Below are 14,652 nucleotides of genomic sequence, written 5' to 3'. Positions count from 1 at the left end.
TCACTTTATAGCTCTGCCCTACATGATGTTAGCGTGCAGATCATTTAGTGATTGAGAGCAGTCACATCACACACAAGTGCTATCCTGTAATCACACAGTCACTTATATAGCTCTGCCCTACATGATGTTAGCGTGCAGATCATTTAGTGATTGAGAGCAGTCACATCACACACAAGTGCTATCCTGTAATCACACAGTCACTTATATAGCTCTGCTCTACATGATGTTAGCGTGCAGATCATTTAGTGATTGAGAGCAGTCACATCACACACAAGTGCTATCCTGTAATCACACAGTCACTTATATAGCTCTGCCCTACATGATGTTAGCGTGCAGATCATTTAGTGATTGAGAGCAGTCACATCACACACAAGTGCTATCCTGTAATCACACAGTCACTTTATAGCTCTGCCCTACATGATGTTAGCGTGCAGATCATTTAGTGATTGAGAGCAGTCACATCACACACAAGTGCTATCCTGTAATCACACAGTCACTTATATAGCTCTGCCCTACATGATGTTAGCGTGCAGATCATTTAGTGATTGAGAGCAGTCACATCACACACAAGTGCTATCCTGTAATCACACAGTCACTTTATAGCTCTGCCCTACATGATGTTAGCGTGCAGATCATTTAGTGATTGAGAGCAGTCACATCACACACAAGTGCTATCCTGTAATCACACAGTCACTTATATAGCTCTGCTCTACATGATGTTAGCGTGCAGATCATCAGTGATTGAGAGCAGTCACATCACACACAAGTGCTATCCTGTAATCACACAGTCACTTTATAGCTCTGCTCTACATGATGTTAGCGTGCAGATCATCAGTGATTGAGAGCAGTCACATCACACACAAGTGCTATCCTGTAATCACACAGTCACTTATATAGCTCTGCCCTACATGATGTTAGCGTGCAGATCATCAGTGATTGAGAGCAGTCACATCACACACAAGTGCTATCCTGTAATCACACAGTCACTTTATAGCTCTGCCCTACATGATACCTCATTATGGTGCCAGCGAATATATCTAATGCTATCCTGTAATCACACAGTCACTTTATAGCTCTGCCCTACATGATACCTCATTATGGTGCCAGCGAATATATCTAATGCTATCCTGTAATCACACAGTCACTATATAGCTCTGCCCTACATGATACCTCATTATGGTGCCAGCGAATATATCTAATGCTATCCTGTAATCACACAGTCACTTTATAGCTCTGCCCTACATGATGTTAGCGTGCAGATCATTTAGTGATTGAGAGCAGTCACATCACACACAAGTGCTATCCTGTAATCACACAGTCACTTATATAGCTCTGCTCTACATGATGTTAGCGTGCAGATCATTTAGTGATTGAGAGCAGTCACATCACACACAAGTGCTATCCTGTAATCACACAGTCACTTATATAGCTCTGCTCTACATGATGTTAGCGTGCAGATCATTTAGTGATTGAGAGCAGTCACATCACACACAAGTGCTATCCTGTAATCACACAGTCACTTTATAGCTCTGCTCTACATGATGTTAGCGTGCAGATCATTTAGTGATTGATAGCAGTCACATCACACACAAGTGCTATCCTGTAATCACACAGTCACTTTATAGCTCTGCCCTACATGATGTTAGCGTGCAGATCATTTAGTGATTGAGAGCAGTCACATCACACACAAGTGCTATCCTGTAATCACACAGTCACTTTATAGCTCTGCCCTACATGATGTTAGCGTGCAGATCATTTAGTGATTGAGAGCAGTCACATCACACACAAGTGCTATCCTGTAATCACACAGTCACTTTATAGCTCTGCCCTACATGATGTTAGCGTGCAGATCATTTAGTGATTGAGAGCAGTCACATCACACACAAGTGCTAGAGGAAATGACGCTTCTAAATGTTTATTAATCAGAGAATTAAAACTACATAAAGCTCTGCTCCAATGGCTGAAATGGACATTAAAAACTAAATACATTTATAAGAATTGTACTGAGGTTATTCCCTGCCTCCCTATAGTCATGGCTGCAGCCATCTTGAAATCTCTCCACAATCCAGTGCTGAACTGTTTGCACATGCGCAGAAACTCTCCTTCAGATACCTGCAGTGTAACCTAGGCGTATGAAATGTATTAAAGGGACAGTCTACACCAGAATTTGTATTTTTTAATAATAGATAATCCCTTTATTACCCATTCCCCAGTTTTGCATAACCAACACAGTTATATAAATACGCATTTTACCTCTGTGTTTACCTTGTATCTAAGCCTCTGCAGACTGCCCCCTTATCTCAGTTCTTTTGACAGACTTGCATTTTAGCCAATCAGTGCTGACATCTAGGTAACTCCACATGCGTGAGCACAATGTTATCCATATGGCACACATGAACTAACGTCCTCTTGTTGTGAAGAACTGTCAAAATACACTATGATAAGAGACGGCCTTCAAGGGCTAAGAAATTAGCATATGACCTACCTAGGTTTAGCTTTCAACTAAGAATACCAAGTGAACAAAGAAAAAATTGATGATGAAAGTAAATTGGAACGTTGTTTAATATTACATGGCCTATCTGAATCATGAAAGTTTATTTTTGACTAGACTGTCCCTTTAAGTGCTCAATGTCCAGTAATCCATCTCATGTACGCAGAATCCCAAGCCAGTGTGTTATCAGCAAAAAGCTAGCAATATCAGACCAGCGCTGTACCCACAGGCACTGAATATACCTGTGCATAACAGACAAAGCACAGCCTTTAGCAGAAGGATTGTTTTACAATCAGAGAGCCCTAGGGTGCAAGAAGACTATTCATGTAGTCTAATGGTTTTACAAGTTACGGTCCCTGCATGTCAGCTATATTGCTCTAGAATGTAAGCGACACATAGTGCTGAAAGTTACGCTATTGTCCCCTTACTGTGTGACATACTGATATGGTTACTTACAACTTGTCACATGGCTACATAAGGACAACATAATCACTGTGTGCTCCTTGAAACAGACCCCAGGTCTCTCCACAGTGGGACCCTATCATGCAGTGCACATGTGACAATGACACCTATACAGAGATGGATCAATAGAATGACAACATATCTTTTCTCAGCATAGGTTATCCATAGTAATGAGAAGATGGCAAAGTTCTTGTCTGATTTAAATCACATTACAAGGACAATGAAATACGGAACCCCAATAGCAAGTTTACCTGCCAGGTGCCCAGGCTGAACGTGGCCACTGGGATAAGCAGGAGGATCCACTTGAGCGCAGCATCTTCACTGGATTCCTCAGCAGCAGCCAAAGAGCTAACAGACCTCAGTGACCCAAAGCGAAGACCTAGAGTACAGAAGTTGCAATAACTCAGCCAAAGGCCTCCGAGTGACCTGAAAGCCAGCGCCGGATTTATTCAATCACCCCACACTAAGCATGTACACCCCTTGTCCACAGAAACACAACAAGCGCATTACACACTCACACCCTAATCACCAAGCATGCACCCCTTATCCACAGAAACACAACAAGCGCATTACACACTCACACCCTAATCACCAAGCATGCACACCCCTTATCCACAGAAACACAACAAGCGCATTACACACTCACACCCTAATCAATGCATCAGCTCACAGACACTTACCTATATACGACTATTACCTACAGTGAGTTACTGTAATGCAATGACTAATATATTTACACAAAGTACTTACCCTTCTGGGAGGGCGTCTGGCATTTAGATGTGCAAAGTCTAGCCAGGGATATCCTCACGTGGCCACGCAGACCCTAAAAACAAGGTGGCATTACTATAAGTCTGCAAGTGGCAATCACGCTGACACATTATTAAATAACTAGACTTACCTGGCACCCCGCCGCCCCCTTGTACCACTGCCTCACCTGGCAACCTAGCCGTCCCCTTGTACCACTGCCCTCGCCTGGCACCCCGCCGTCCCCTTGTACCACTGCCCTCGCCTGACACCCCGCCGTCCCCTTGTACCACTGCCCTCGCCTGGCCCCCCCGCCGTCCCCTTGTACCACTGCCCTCGCCTGGCCCCCCCGCCATCTCCATGTACCACTGCCCTCGCCTGGCACAGTACAGCTGCCCCTGTCCTCCCCCTGGCACAGTACAGCTCCCCCTGTCCTCCCCCTGGCACAGTACAGCTGCCCCTGTCCTCCCCCTGGCACAGTACAGCTGCCCCTGTCCTCCCCCTGGCACAGTACAGCTGCCCCTGTCCTCCCCCTGGCACAGTACAGCTGCCCCTGTCCTCCCCCTGGCACAGTACAGCTGCCCCTGTCCTCCCCCTGGCACAGTACAGCTGCCCCTGTCCTCCCCCTGGCACAGTACAGCTGCCCCTGTCCTCCCCCTGGCACAGTACAGCTGCCCCTGTCCTCCCCCTGGCACAGTACAGCTGCCCCTGTCCTCCCCCTGGCACAGTACAGCTGCCCCTGTCCTCCCCCTGGCACAGTACAGCTGCCCCTGTCCTCCCCCTGGCACAGTACAGCTGCCCCTGTCCTCCCCCTGGCACAGTACAGCTGCCCCTGTCCTCCCCCTGGCACAGTACAGCTGCCCCTGTCCTCCCCCTGGCACAGTACAGCTGCCCCTGTCCTCCCCCTGGCACAGTACAGCTGCCCCTGTCCTCCCCCTGGCACAGTACAGCTGCCCCTGTCCTCCCCCTGGCACAGTACAGCTGCCCCTGTCCTCCCCCTGGCACAGTACAGCTGCCCCTGTCCTCCCCCTGGGCACAGTACAGCTGCCCCTGTCCTCCCCCTGGCACAGTACAGCTGCCCCCTGTCCTCCCCCTGGCACAGTACAGCTGCCCCTGTCCTCCCCCTGGCACAGTACAGCTGCCCCTGCCCTCCCCCTGGCACAGTACAGCTGCTCCTGCGCTCCACCTGGCACAGTACAGCTGCCTCTCCCCCTGGCACATTATAGCTGCTCCTGCAGTCACCTGGCTCAGTATAGCTGCTCCTGCCATCCCCCTGGCACAGTACAGCTGCCCCTCCCCCTGGCACAGTACAGCTGCCCCTCCCCCTGGCACAGTACAGCTGCCCCTCCCCCTGGCACAGTACAGCTGCTCCTGCCCCTGGCACAGTACAGCTGCTCCTGCCCTCCCCCTGGCACAGTATAGCTGCTCCTGCCCTCCCCCTGGCACAGTACAGCTGCCCCTCCCCCTGGCACAGTACAGCTGCTCCTGCAGTCACCTGGCACAGTACAGCTGCCCCTGCCCTCCCCCCTGGCACAGTATAGCTGCTCCTGCCCTCCCCCTGGCACAGTACAGCTGCCTCTCCCCCTGGCACAGTACAGCTGCCCCTGCCCTCCCCGTGGCACAGTACAGCTGCCCCTGCCCTCACCAGGCACAGTTTAACTGCTCCTGCAGTCACCTGGCACAGTACAGCTGCCCCTCCCCCTGGCACAGTACAGCTGCTCCTGCAGTCACCTGGCACAGTACAGCTGCCCCTGCCCTCCCCCTGGCACAGTATAGCTGCTCCTGCCCTCCCCCTGGCACAGTACAGCTGCCTCTCCCCCTGGCACAGTACAGCTGCCTCTCCCCCTGGCACAGTACAGCTGCCCCCCCCCCGTGGCACAGTATAGCTGCTCCTGCCCTCCCCCTGGCACAGTACAGCTGCCCCTGCCCTCACCAGGCACAGTTTAACTGCTCCTGCAGTCACCTGGCACAGTACAGCTGCCCCTGCCCCCTGGCACAGTACAGCTGCCTCTCCCCCTGGCACAGTACAGCTGCCCCAGCCCCAGCCCCCCCCCCCGTGGCACAGTATAGCTGCTCCTGCCCTCCCCCTGGCACAGTACAGCTGCCCCTGCCCTCACCAGGCACAGTTTAACTGCTCCTGCCCTCCCCCTGGCACAGTAAAGCTGCTCCTGCAGTCACCTGGCACAGTATAGCTGCTCCTGACCTCACCAGGCACAGTTTACCTGCCCCTGCCACAGTACAGCTGCCCCTTCACGTGTCTCACCTGGAATTGTGGTCGGGGCAGCAACAACGTTCTAGTCCCCAGCAGTAACCTAAACACAGACATGACCACAGGACTAGATGAGGACGAATGTCATAACATGTGACGTCTGTTCCGGTATTCCTGTTGCGTAATAAAAACTTCCAGGTTAAGTAACTGTAGTAACGCACGTGGGCACATGAGCGCGCTTTCGTATAGGTTTGTCAGTAGGCACCAGAATATAGCATCTAGTCACGTGCTCGCCCCTATGGTCTGATCACTTCCGGGTCTCAGCTGCTGCACGTGGGATTTGCTGACAGCTATGGAGGATTTGTTAGGGGAAATGCAGGAGCTTTTGTTACAGCACCCGAGCCTGCAGCTCATAGAAGGCAACAAGGTGATGCCAGGGGCAGTGTATAGGGACAACAAGGTGATGCCAGGGGTAGTGTATAGGGACAACAAGGTGATGTCAGGGGTAGTGTATAGGGACAACAAGGTGATATCAGGAGTAGTGTATAGGGACAACAAGGTGATGCCAGGGGTAGTGTATAGGGACAACAAGGTGATGCCAGGGGTAGTGTATAGGGACAACAAGGTGATGTCAGGGGTAGTGTATAGGGACAACAAGGTGATATCAGGAGTAGTGTATAGGGACAACAAGGTGATGCCAGGGGTAGTGTATAGGGACAACAAGGTGATGCCAGGGGTAGTGTATAGGGACAACAAGGTGATGTCAGGGGCAGTGTATAGGGGCAACAAGGTGATATCAGGAGTAGTGTATAGGGACAACAAGGTGATGCCAGGGGCAGTGTATAGGGGCAACAAGGTGATGCCAGGGGTAGTGTATAGGGACAACAAGGTGATGTCAGGGGTAGTGTATAGGGACAACAAGGTGATATCAGGAGTAGTGTATAGGGACAACAAGGTGATGCCAGGGGTAGTGTATAGGGACAACAAGGTGATGCCAGGGTAGTGTATAGGGACAACAAGGTGATGCCAGGGGTAGTGTATAGGGACAACAAGGTGATGCCAGGGGTAGTGTATAGGGACAACAAGGTGATGCCAGGGGTAGTGTATAGGGACAACAAGGTGATGCCATGGGTAGTGTATAGGGACAACAAGGTGATGTCAGGGGTAGTGTATAGGGACAACAAGGTGATGCCAGGGGTAGTGTATAGGGACAACAATGTGATGTCAGGGGCAGTGTATAGGGACAACAAGGTGATGCCAGGGGTAGTGTATAGGGACAACAAGGTGATGTCAGGGGTAGTGTATAGGGACAACAAGGTGATATCAGGAGTAGTGTATAGGGACAACAAGGTGATGCCAGGGGTAGTGTATAGGGACAACAAGGTGATGCCAGGGGTAGTGTATAGGGACAACAAGGTGATGCCAGGGGTAGTGTATAGGGACAACAAGGTGATGCCATGGGTAGTGTATAGGGACAACAAGGTGATGCCATGGGTAGTGTATAGGGACAACAAGGTGATGTCAGGGGCAGTGTATAGGGACAACAAGGTGATGCCAGGGGTAGTGTATAGGGACAACAAGGTGATGCCAGGGGTAGTGTATAGGGACAACAAGGTGATGTCAGGGGTAGTGTATAGGGACAACAAGGTGATATCAGGAGTAGTGTATAGGGACAACAAGGTGATGCCAGGGGTAGTGTATAGGGACAACAAGGTGATGCCAGGGGTAGTGTATAGGGACAACAAGGTGATGCCAGGGTAGTGTATAGGGACAACAAGGTGATGCCAGGGGTAGTGTATAGGGACAACAAGGTGATGCCAGGGGTAGTGTATAGGGACAACAAGGTGATGCCAGGGGTAGTGTATAGGGACAACAAGGTGATGCCAGGGATAGTGTATAGGGACAACAAGGTGATGCCAGGGATAGTGTATAGGGACAGCAAGGTGATGCCAGGGGTAGTGTATAGGGACAACAAGGTGATGTCAGGGGTAGTGTATAGGGACAATAAGGTGATGCCAGGGGTAGTGTATAGTGGTTTTGCTAGGGTTGGCTGGTATCACAGGATACTAAGGGTGAGGAGCTCACTGGGTTCTTCGCTAGGGTTACTTGGTATCGCAGGTTACTAAGGGTGGAGATCTTGCTGGGTTCTTTGTTAGGGATGGCTGGTATCACAGGATACTAAGGGGGGAGAGCTCACTGGGTTCTTCGCTAGGGTTAGTCGGTATCGCAGGTTACTAAGGGTGGAGAGCTCTCTGGGTTCTTTGCTAGGGTTGGTCGGTATCACAGGATACTAAGGGTGGAGAGCTCTCTGGGTTCTTTTCTAGGGTTGGTCGGTATCATATGTTACTAATGGTGGAGAGCTTGCTGGGTTCTTTGCTAGGGTTGATCAGTATCACAGGATTACTAAGGGTGGAACACTCTCTGGGTTCTTTCATAGGATTGGTCGGTTTTTACAGGTTACTAAGGGTATCACAGGATACTAAGGGTGGAGAGCCGGACAGGTAGCTCAGCATGCTAATGCACTGCGGCTGAGCTCTGTAGCAACCTGAGGTTTGCAGGTTCAATCCCCGGTGAGATCCACTCAGCCTTTCATCCTTCCGAGGTTGATAAAATGAGCAGCGCCTTGAGACCCTTACGGGTGATTAGCCACGCTTTACAAGTACCCAATACATACATACGGGTGGAGAGCTTGCTGGTTTCTTTGCTAGGGTTGGTCGGTATTACAGGTTACTAAGGGTGGAGAGCTCTCTGGGTTCTTCGCTAGGGTTGGTCGGTATCACAGGTTACTAAGGGTGGAGAGCTCACTGGGTTCTTTGCTAGGGTTGGTCGGTATTACAGGTTACTAAGGGTGGAGAGCTCTCTGGGTTCTTCGCTAGGGTTGGTCGGTATCACAGGTTACTAAGGGTGGAGAGCTCACTGGGTTCTTTGCTAGGGTTGGTCGGTATCACAGGTTACTAAGGGTGGAGAGCTCACTGGGTTCTTTGCTAGGGTTGGTCGGTATCACAGGATACTAAGGGTGGAGACCTTGCTGGGTTCTTTGCTAGGGATGGCTGGTATCACAGTTTACTAAGGGTGTTGAGCTGTGCAATCTCACTAGCTTCTGCATTAGGTGAAACATGTATCATGATCTGTATATCTCTCTTCTCTTTGTCACAGGTACGTTGCGCTCTCACGGGCCATGAGCTGCCTTGCAGACTGCCAGAACTGCAAAGCTTCATAAGTGGGAAGAAGTACAAGAGACTAACAAAGGTTACCAGCTCATTCAATTACAACAGCTATAAGCCACACATTGTCCCTAGCACTAAAACTCCGTAAGTATGTATTGGGAACACAGTGATATAGCAATTCATGATTTCAGAAACGTAATTATATTATGATATGAGCAGCACATTATTCTGTGTTATGTTTATTTAAATGTCTGTGACTTATCACTCATATCAATAAAACACATCTAGCACGCCTTTATCTAGCACTCTTCATTTCAAGCTTAGCTTTTGTCTTTCTACTCTAAAGCTGAACAACGGCCAACGGGATATAAGAAGTATACATAAGCCCAGCGTCAGTATGTCTCATGTGAGGGGTGACTGTGTTCTACAGGCTGTTTCTTGTATATCTGTATCTGAAACTGATTAGTTATTTTGTCACATTGTGTTTTAAGGCTAAAGACGGTTGTAGGCGCACAACCGTACAACTCCAGCAATCGGGGAGTATGTGTGTATGACACTCGTTTTATATTTATGTATAATTTATAGACGTAAAGAGACATGAAACCTAAAATGTTTCTGACATGATTTATATAGTGTATACAATTGTGATGGGAAATGTTACTCGGGTCCGGAATCTAAGCGATATTTAATGAATCGCTCTAATGAAGATGCGCTGTAACTTACTTAATGTAGCTGTGCCATTCCCATACCCCACACTTCAGCCGCCCAATTCAAAACACCTTATTGTTTATGAGCTAACAGTGTTGTCTGTTCTCCAACTGGCGCTCTAGCTAAAAAACTAAAACTAGATAGTTTTGAAGAGGGCGGCTGGAGTGCTGGGTATTAGAGTGGCACGGCTAGATTATTAAGTAAGTTACAGTGCATCCTCATTAGAAGTGATCGATTAATGCTTACATTAATGCACCTTGATAATAGAAGAGAATTGGCAAGTTTGGTTTGTTTTCTTGGTAACCTTTGTTGAAAGCACTAATGGGAGCTAGTTGAGCACACCTGGTGAGCCACTGATAAGGAATTTATGTGCAGCTAGCTCCTGAGCCTACCTAGATATGTGTTTCAAAAAGGATACCAAGAGGACAAGGGAAATTTGATGATAAAACTAAAATGACATGCTGTATCTAAACCATGAAAGACAACAATCCTTAGTTTAACTTTACATATTCTTTTCATGTAGATGGATTAAAAAATATATTTTGGGATTTTAAATCACATATAGAAATTTTCAATATCTTTAATATGACACTAGAATTATTTTTTACTTTTGAAATCCGTTCGATTAAACCACAATTTATCATTTTGCACTGTACGCGATACTATAAGCAGCTTGTGACATCACAGAGAGCTGTACTATATCATTGTGTATGTGATGCTATAAGCAGCTTGTGACATCACAGAGAGCTGCACTTTATCATTGTGTATGTGATACTATAAGCAGCTTGTGACATCACAGAGAGCAGCACTATATCATTGTGTATGTGATACTATAAGCAGCTTGTGACATCACAGAGAGCTGTACTTTATCATTGTGTATGTGATACTATAAGCAGCTTGTGTCATCACAGAGAGCTGTACTTTATCATTGTGTATGTGATACTATAAGCAGCTTGTGACATCACAGAGAGTTGCACTATATCATTGTGTGTGTGTGTGATACTATAAGCAGCCTGTGACATCACAGAGAGCTGCACTATATCATTGTGTATGTGATACTATAAGCAGCCTGTGACATCACAGAGAGCTGTACTATATCATTGTGTGTGAGATACTATAAGCAGCTTGTGCCATCACAGAGAGCTGCACTTTATCATTGTGTATGTGATACTATAAGCAGCTTGTGTCATCACAGAGAGCTGCACTTTATCATTGTGTATGTGATACTACAAGCAGCTTGTGACATCACAGAGAGCTGCACTTTATAATTGTGTATGTGATACTATAAGCAGCTTGTGTCATCACAGAGAGCTGTACTTTATCATTGTGTATGTGATACTATAAGCAGCTTGTTACATCACAGAGAGCTGCACTATATCATTGTGTGTGTGATACTATAAGCAGCTTGTGTCATCACAGAGAGCTGCACTATATCATTGTGTATGTGATACTATAAGCAGCTTGTGACATCACAGAACTGCACTTTATCATTGTGTATGTGATACTATAAGCAGCTTGTGACATCACAGAGAGCTGCACTTTATCATTGTGTATGTGATATTATAAGCAGCTTGTGCCATCACAGAGAGCTGCACTTTATCATTGTGTATGTGATACTATAAGCAGCTTGTTACATCACAGAGAGCTGCACTTTATCATTGTGTATGTGATACTATAAGCAGCTTGTGTCATCAGAGAGCTGCACTTTATCATTGTGTATGTGATACTATAAGCAGCTTGTGACATCACAGAGAGTTGCACTATATCATTGTGTATGTGATACTATAAGCAGCTTGTGTCATCAGAGAGCTGCACTTTATCATTGTGTATGTGATACTATAAGCAGCTTGTGTCATCACAGAGAGCTGCACTATATCATTGTGTGTATGTGATACTATAAGCAGCTTGTGTCATCACAGAGAGCTGCACTATATCATTGTGTGTATGTGATACTATAAGCAGCTTGTGACATCACAGAGAGCTGCACTATATCATTGTGTATGTGATACTATAAGCAGCTTGTGACATCACAGAGAGCTGTACTTTATCATTGTGTATGTGATACTATAAGCAGCTTGTGACATCACAGAGAGCTGCACTTTATCATTGTGTATGTGATACTATAAGCAGCTTGTGACATCAGAGAGTTGCACTTTATCATTGTGTATGTGATACTATAAGCAGCTTGTGTCATCACAGAGAGCTGCACTTTATCATTGTGTATGTGATACTATAAGCAGCTTGTGACATCACAGAGAGCTGCACTATATCATTGTGTATGTGATACTATAAGCAGCTTGTGCCATCACAGAGAGCTGCACTATATCATTGTGTGTATGTGATACTATAAGCAGCTTGTGACATCACAGAACTGCACTTTATCATTGTGTATGTGATACTATAAGCAGCTTGTGTCATCACAGAGAGCTGCACTTTATCATTGTGTATGTGATACTATAAGCAGCTTGTGACATCACAGAGAGCTGCACTATATCATTGTGTATGTGATACTATAAGCAGCTTGTGCCATCACAGAGAGCTGCACTATATCATTGTGTGTATGTGATACTATAAGCAGCTTGTGACATCACAGAGAGCTGTACTTTATCATTGTGTATGTGATACTATAAGCAGCTTGTGACATCACAGAGAGCTGCACTATATCATTGTGTATGTGATACTATAAGCAGCTTGTGCCATCACAGAGAGCTGCACTATATCATTGTGTATGTGATACTATAAGCAGCTTGTGACATCACAGAGAGCTGCACTTTATCATTGTGTATGTGATACTATAAGCAGCTTGTGACATCACAGAGAGCTGCACTATATCATTGTGTATGTGATACTATAAGCAGCTTGTGCCATCACAGAGAGCTGCACTATATCATTGTGTATGTGATACTATAAGCAGCTTGTGACATCAGAGAGCAGCACTTTATCATTGTGTATGTGATACTATAAGCAGCTTGTGACATCATAGAGAGCTGCACTTTATCATTGTGTATGTGATACTATAAGCAGCTTGTGACATCATAGAGAGCTGCACTTTATCATTGTGTATGTGATACTATAAGCAGCTTGTGTCATCACAGAGAGCTGCACTTTATCATTGTGTATGTGATACTATAAGCAGCTTGTGACATCAGAGAGAGCTGCACTTTATCATTGTGTATATGATACTATAAGCAGCTTGTGACATCAGAGAGCTGCACTATATCATTGTGTATGTGATACTATAAGCAGCTTGTGTCATCAGAGAGCTGCACTATATCATTGTGTATGTGATACTATAAGCAGCTTGTGTCATCAGAGAGCTGCACTTTATCATTGTGTATGTGATACTATAAGCAGCTTGTGTCATCAGAGAGCTGCACTTTATCATTGTGTATGTGATACTATAAGCAGCTTGTGTCATCACAGAGAGCTGCACTTTATCATTGTGTATGTGATACTATAAGCAGCTTGTGTCATCAGAGAGCTGCACTTTATCATTGTGTATGTGATACTATAAGCAGCTTGTGACATCACAGAGAGCTGCACTATATCATTGTGTATGTGATACTATAAGCAGCTTGTGTCATCACAGAGAGCTGCACTATATCATTGTGTATGTGATACTATAAGCAGCTTGTGACATCACAGAGAGCTGCACTATATCATTGTGTATGTGATACTATAAGCAGCTTGTGCCATCACAGATAGCTGCACGTTATCATTGTGTGTGTGATACTATAAGCAGCTTGTGACATCACAGAGAGCTGCACTTTATCATTGTGTATGTGATACTATAAGCAGCTTGTGTCATCACAGAGAGCTGTATTTTATCATTGTGTATGTGATACTATAAGCAGCTTGTGTCATCACAGAGAGCTGTACTTTATCATTGTGTATGTGATACTATAAGCAGCTTGTGTCATCACAGAGAGCTGTACTTTATCATTGTGTATGTGATACTATAAGCAGCTTGTGTCATCACAGAGAGCTGTACTTTATCATTGTGTATGTGATACTATAAGCAGCTTGTGACATCACAGAGAGTTGCACTATATCATTGTGTGTGTGATACTATAAGCAGCCTGTGACATCACAGAGAGCTGTACTATATCATTGTGTGTGTGATACTATAAGCAGCTTGTTACATCACAGAGAGCTACACTTTATAATTGTGTATGTGATACTATAAACAGCTTGTGTCATCAGAGAGCTGCACTTTATCATTGTGTATGTGATACTATAAGCAGCTTGTGTCATCACAGAGAGCTGCACTTTATCATTGTGTATGTGATACTATAAGCAGCTTGTGACATCACAGAGAGCTGCACTTTATCATTGTGTATGTGATACTATAAGCAGCTTGTGTCATCACAGAGAGCTGCACTATATCATTGTGTATGTGATACTATAAGCAGCTTGTGACATCACAGAGAGCTGCACTTTATCATTGTGTGTGTGATACTATAAGCAGCTTGTGACATCACAGAGAGTTGCACTATATCATTGTGTATGTGATACTATAAGCAGCTTGTGTCATCAGAGAGCTGCACTTTATCATTGTGTATGTGATACTATAAGCAGCATGTGTCATCACAGAGAGCTGCACTTTATCATTGTGTATGTGATACTATAAGCAGCATGTGTCATCACAGAGAGCTGCACTATATCATTGTGTGTATGTGATACTGTAAGCAGCTTGTGACATCACAGAGAGCTGCACTATATCATTGTGTATGTGATACTATAAGCAGCTTGTGACATCACAGAGAGCTGTACTTTATCATTGTGTATGTGATACTATAAGCAGCTTGTGTCATCACAGAGAGCTGTACTATATCATTGTGTATGTGATACTATAAGCAGCTTGTGACATC

At 45.9% G+C, this 14,652-nt stretch overlaps 2 protein-coding genes across 3 annotated transcripts in view; one reads left to right on the top strand and one right to left on the bottom strand.

Annotated features, from left to right (window-relative positions):
• The window catches only part of LOC128643001 (surfeit locus protein 1), a 182,515-nt gene extending 176,399 nt beyond the window's left edge, over positions 1 to 6,116 (bottom strand). The window contains exons 1-3 of one of the 2 annotated variants that reach the window (XM_053695921.1): positions 5,961 to 6,116; positions 3,704 to 3,776; positions 3,205 to 3,332 (exon numbers count right to left, since the gene is read on the bottom strand). In XM_053695921.1, the coding sequence (XP_053551896.1) occupies positions 3,205 to 3,332; positions 3,704 to 3,776; positions 5,961 to 6,023 (264 nt within the window). In that variant the 5' untranslated portion in view covers positions 6,024 to 6,116. The remainder of the gene's footprint in view (positions 1 to 3,204; positions 3,333 to 3,703; positions 3,777 to 5,960) is intronic. The other variant, XM_053695920.1, reaches the window with a different exon arrangement.
• Positions 6,117 to 6,162: 46 nt separating this feature from the next.
• Positions 6,163 to 14,652, top strand: part of SURF2 (surfeit 2) — a 50,332-nt gene continuing 41,842 nt past the window's right edge. Inside the window, exons 1-2 of the mRNA XM_053695922.1 lie at positions 6,163 to 6,333; positions 9,063 to 9,217. Of these exons, the coding sequence (XP_053551897.1) occupies positions 6,259 to 6,333; positions 9,063 to 9,217 (230 nt within the window). The 5' untranslated portion in view covers positions 6,163 to 6,258. The remainder of the gene's footprint in view (positions 6,334 to 9,062; positions 9,218 to 14,652) is intronic.

This window comes from Bombina bombina, chromosome 12 (genome assembly GCF_027579735.1).
Source record: "Bombina bombina isolate aBomBom1 chromosome 12, aBomBom1.pri, whole genome shotgun sequence".
NCBI classification, from domain to species: Eukaryota; Metazoa; Chordata; class Amphibia; order Anura; family Bombinatoridae; genus Bombina; species Bombina bombina.
This window is presented reverse-complemented; position numbering and strand designations above follow the sequence as displayed.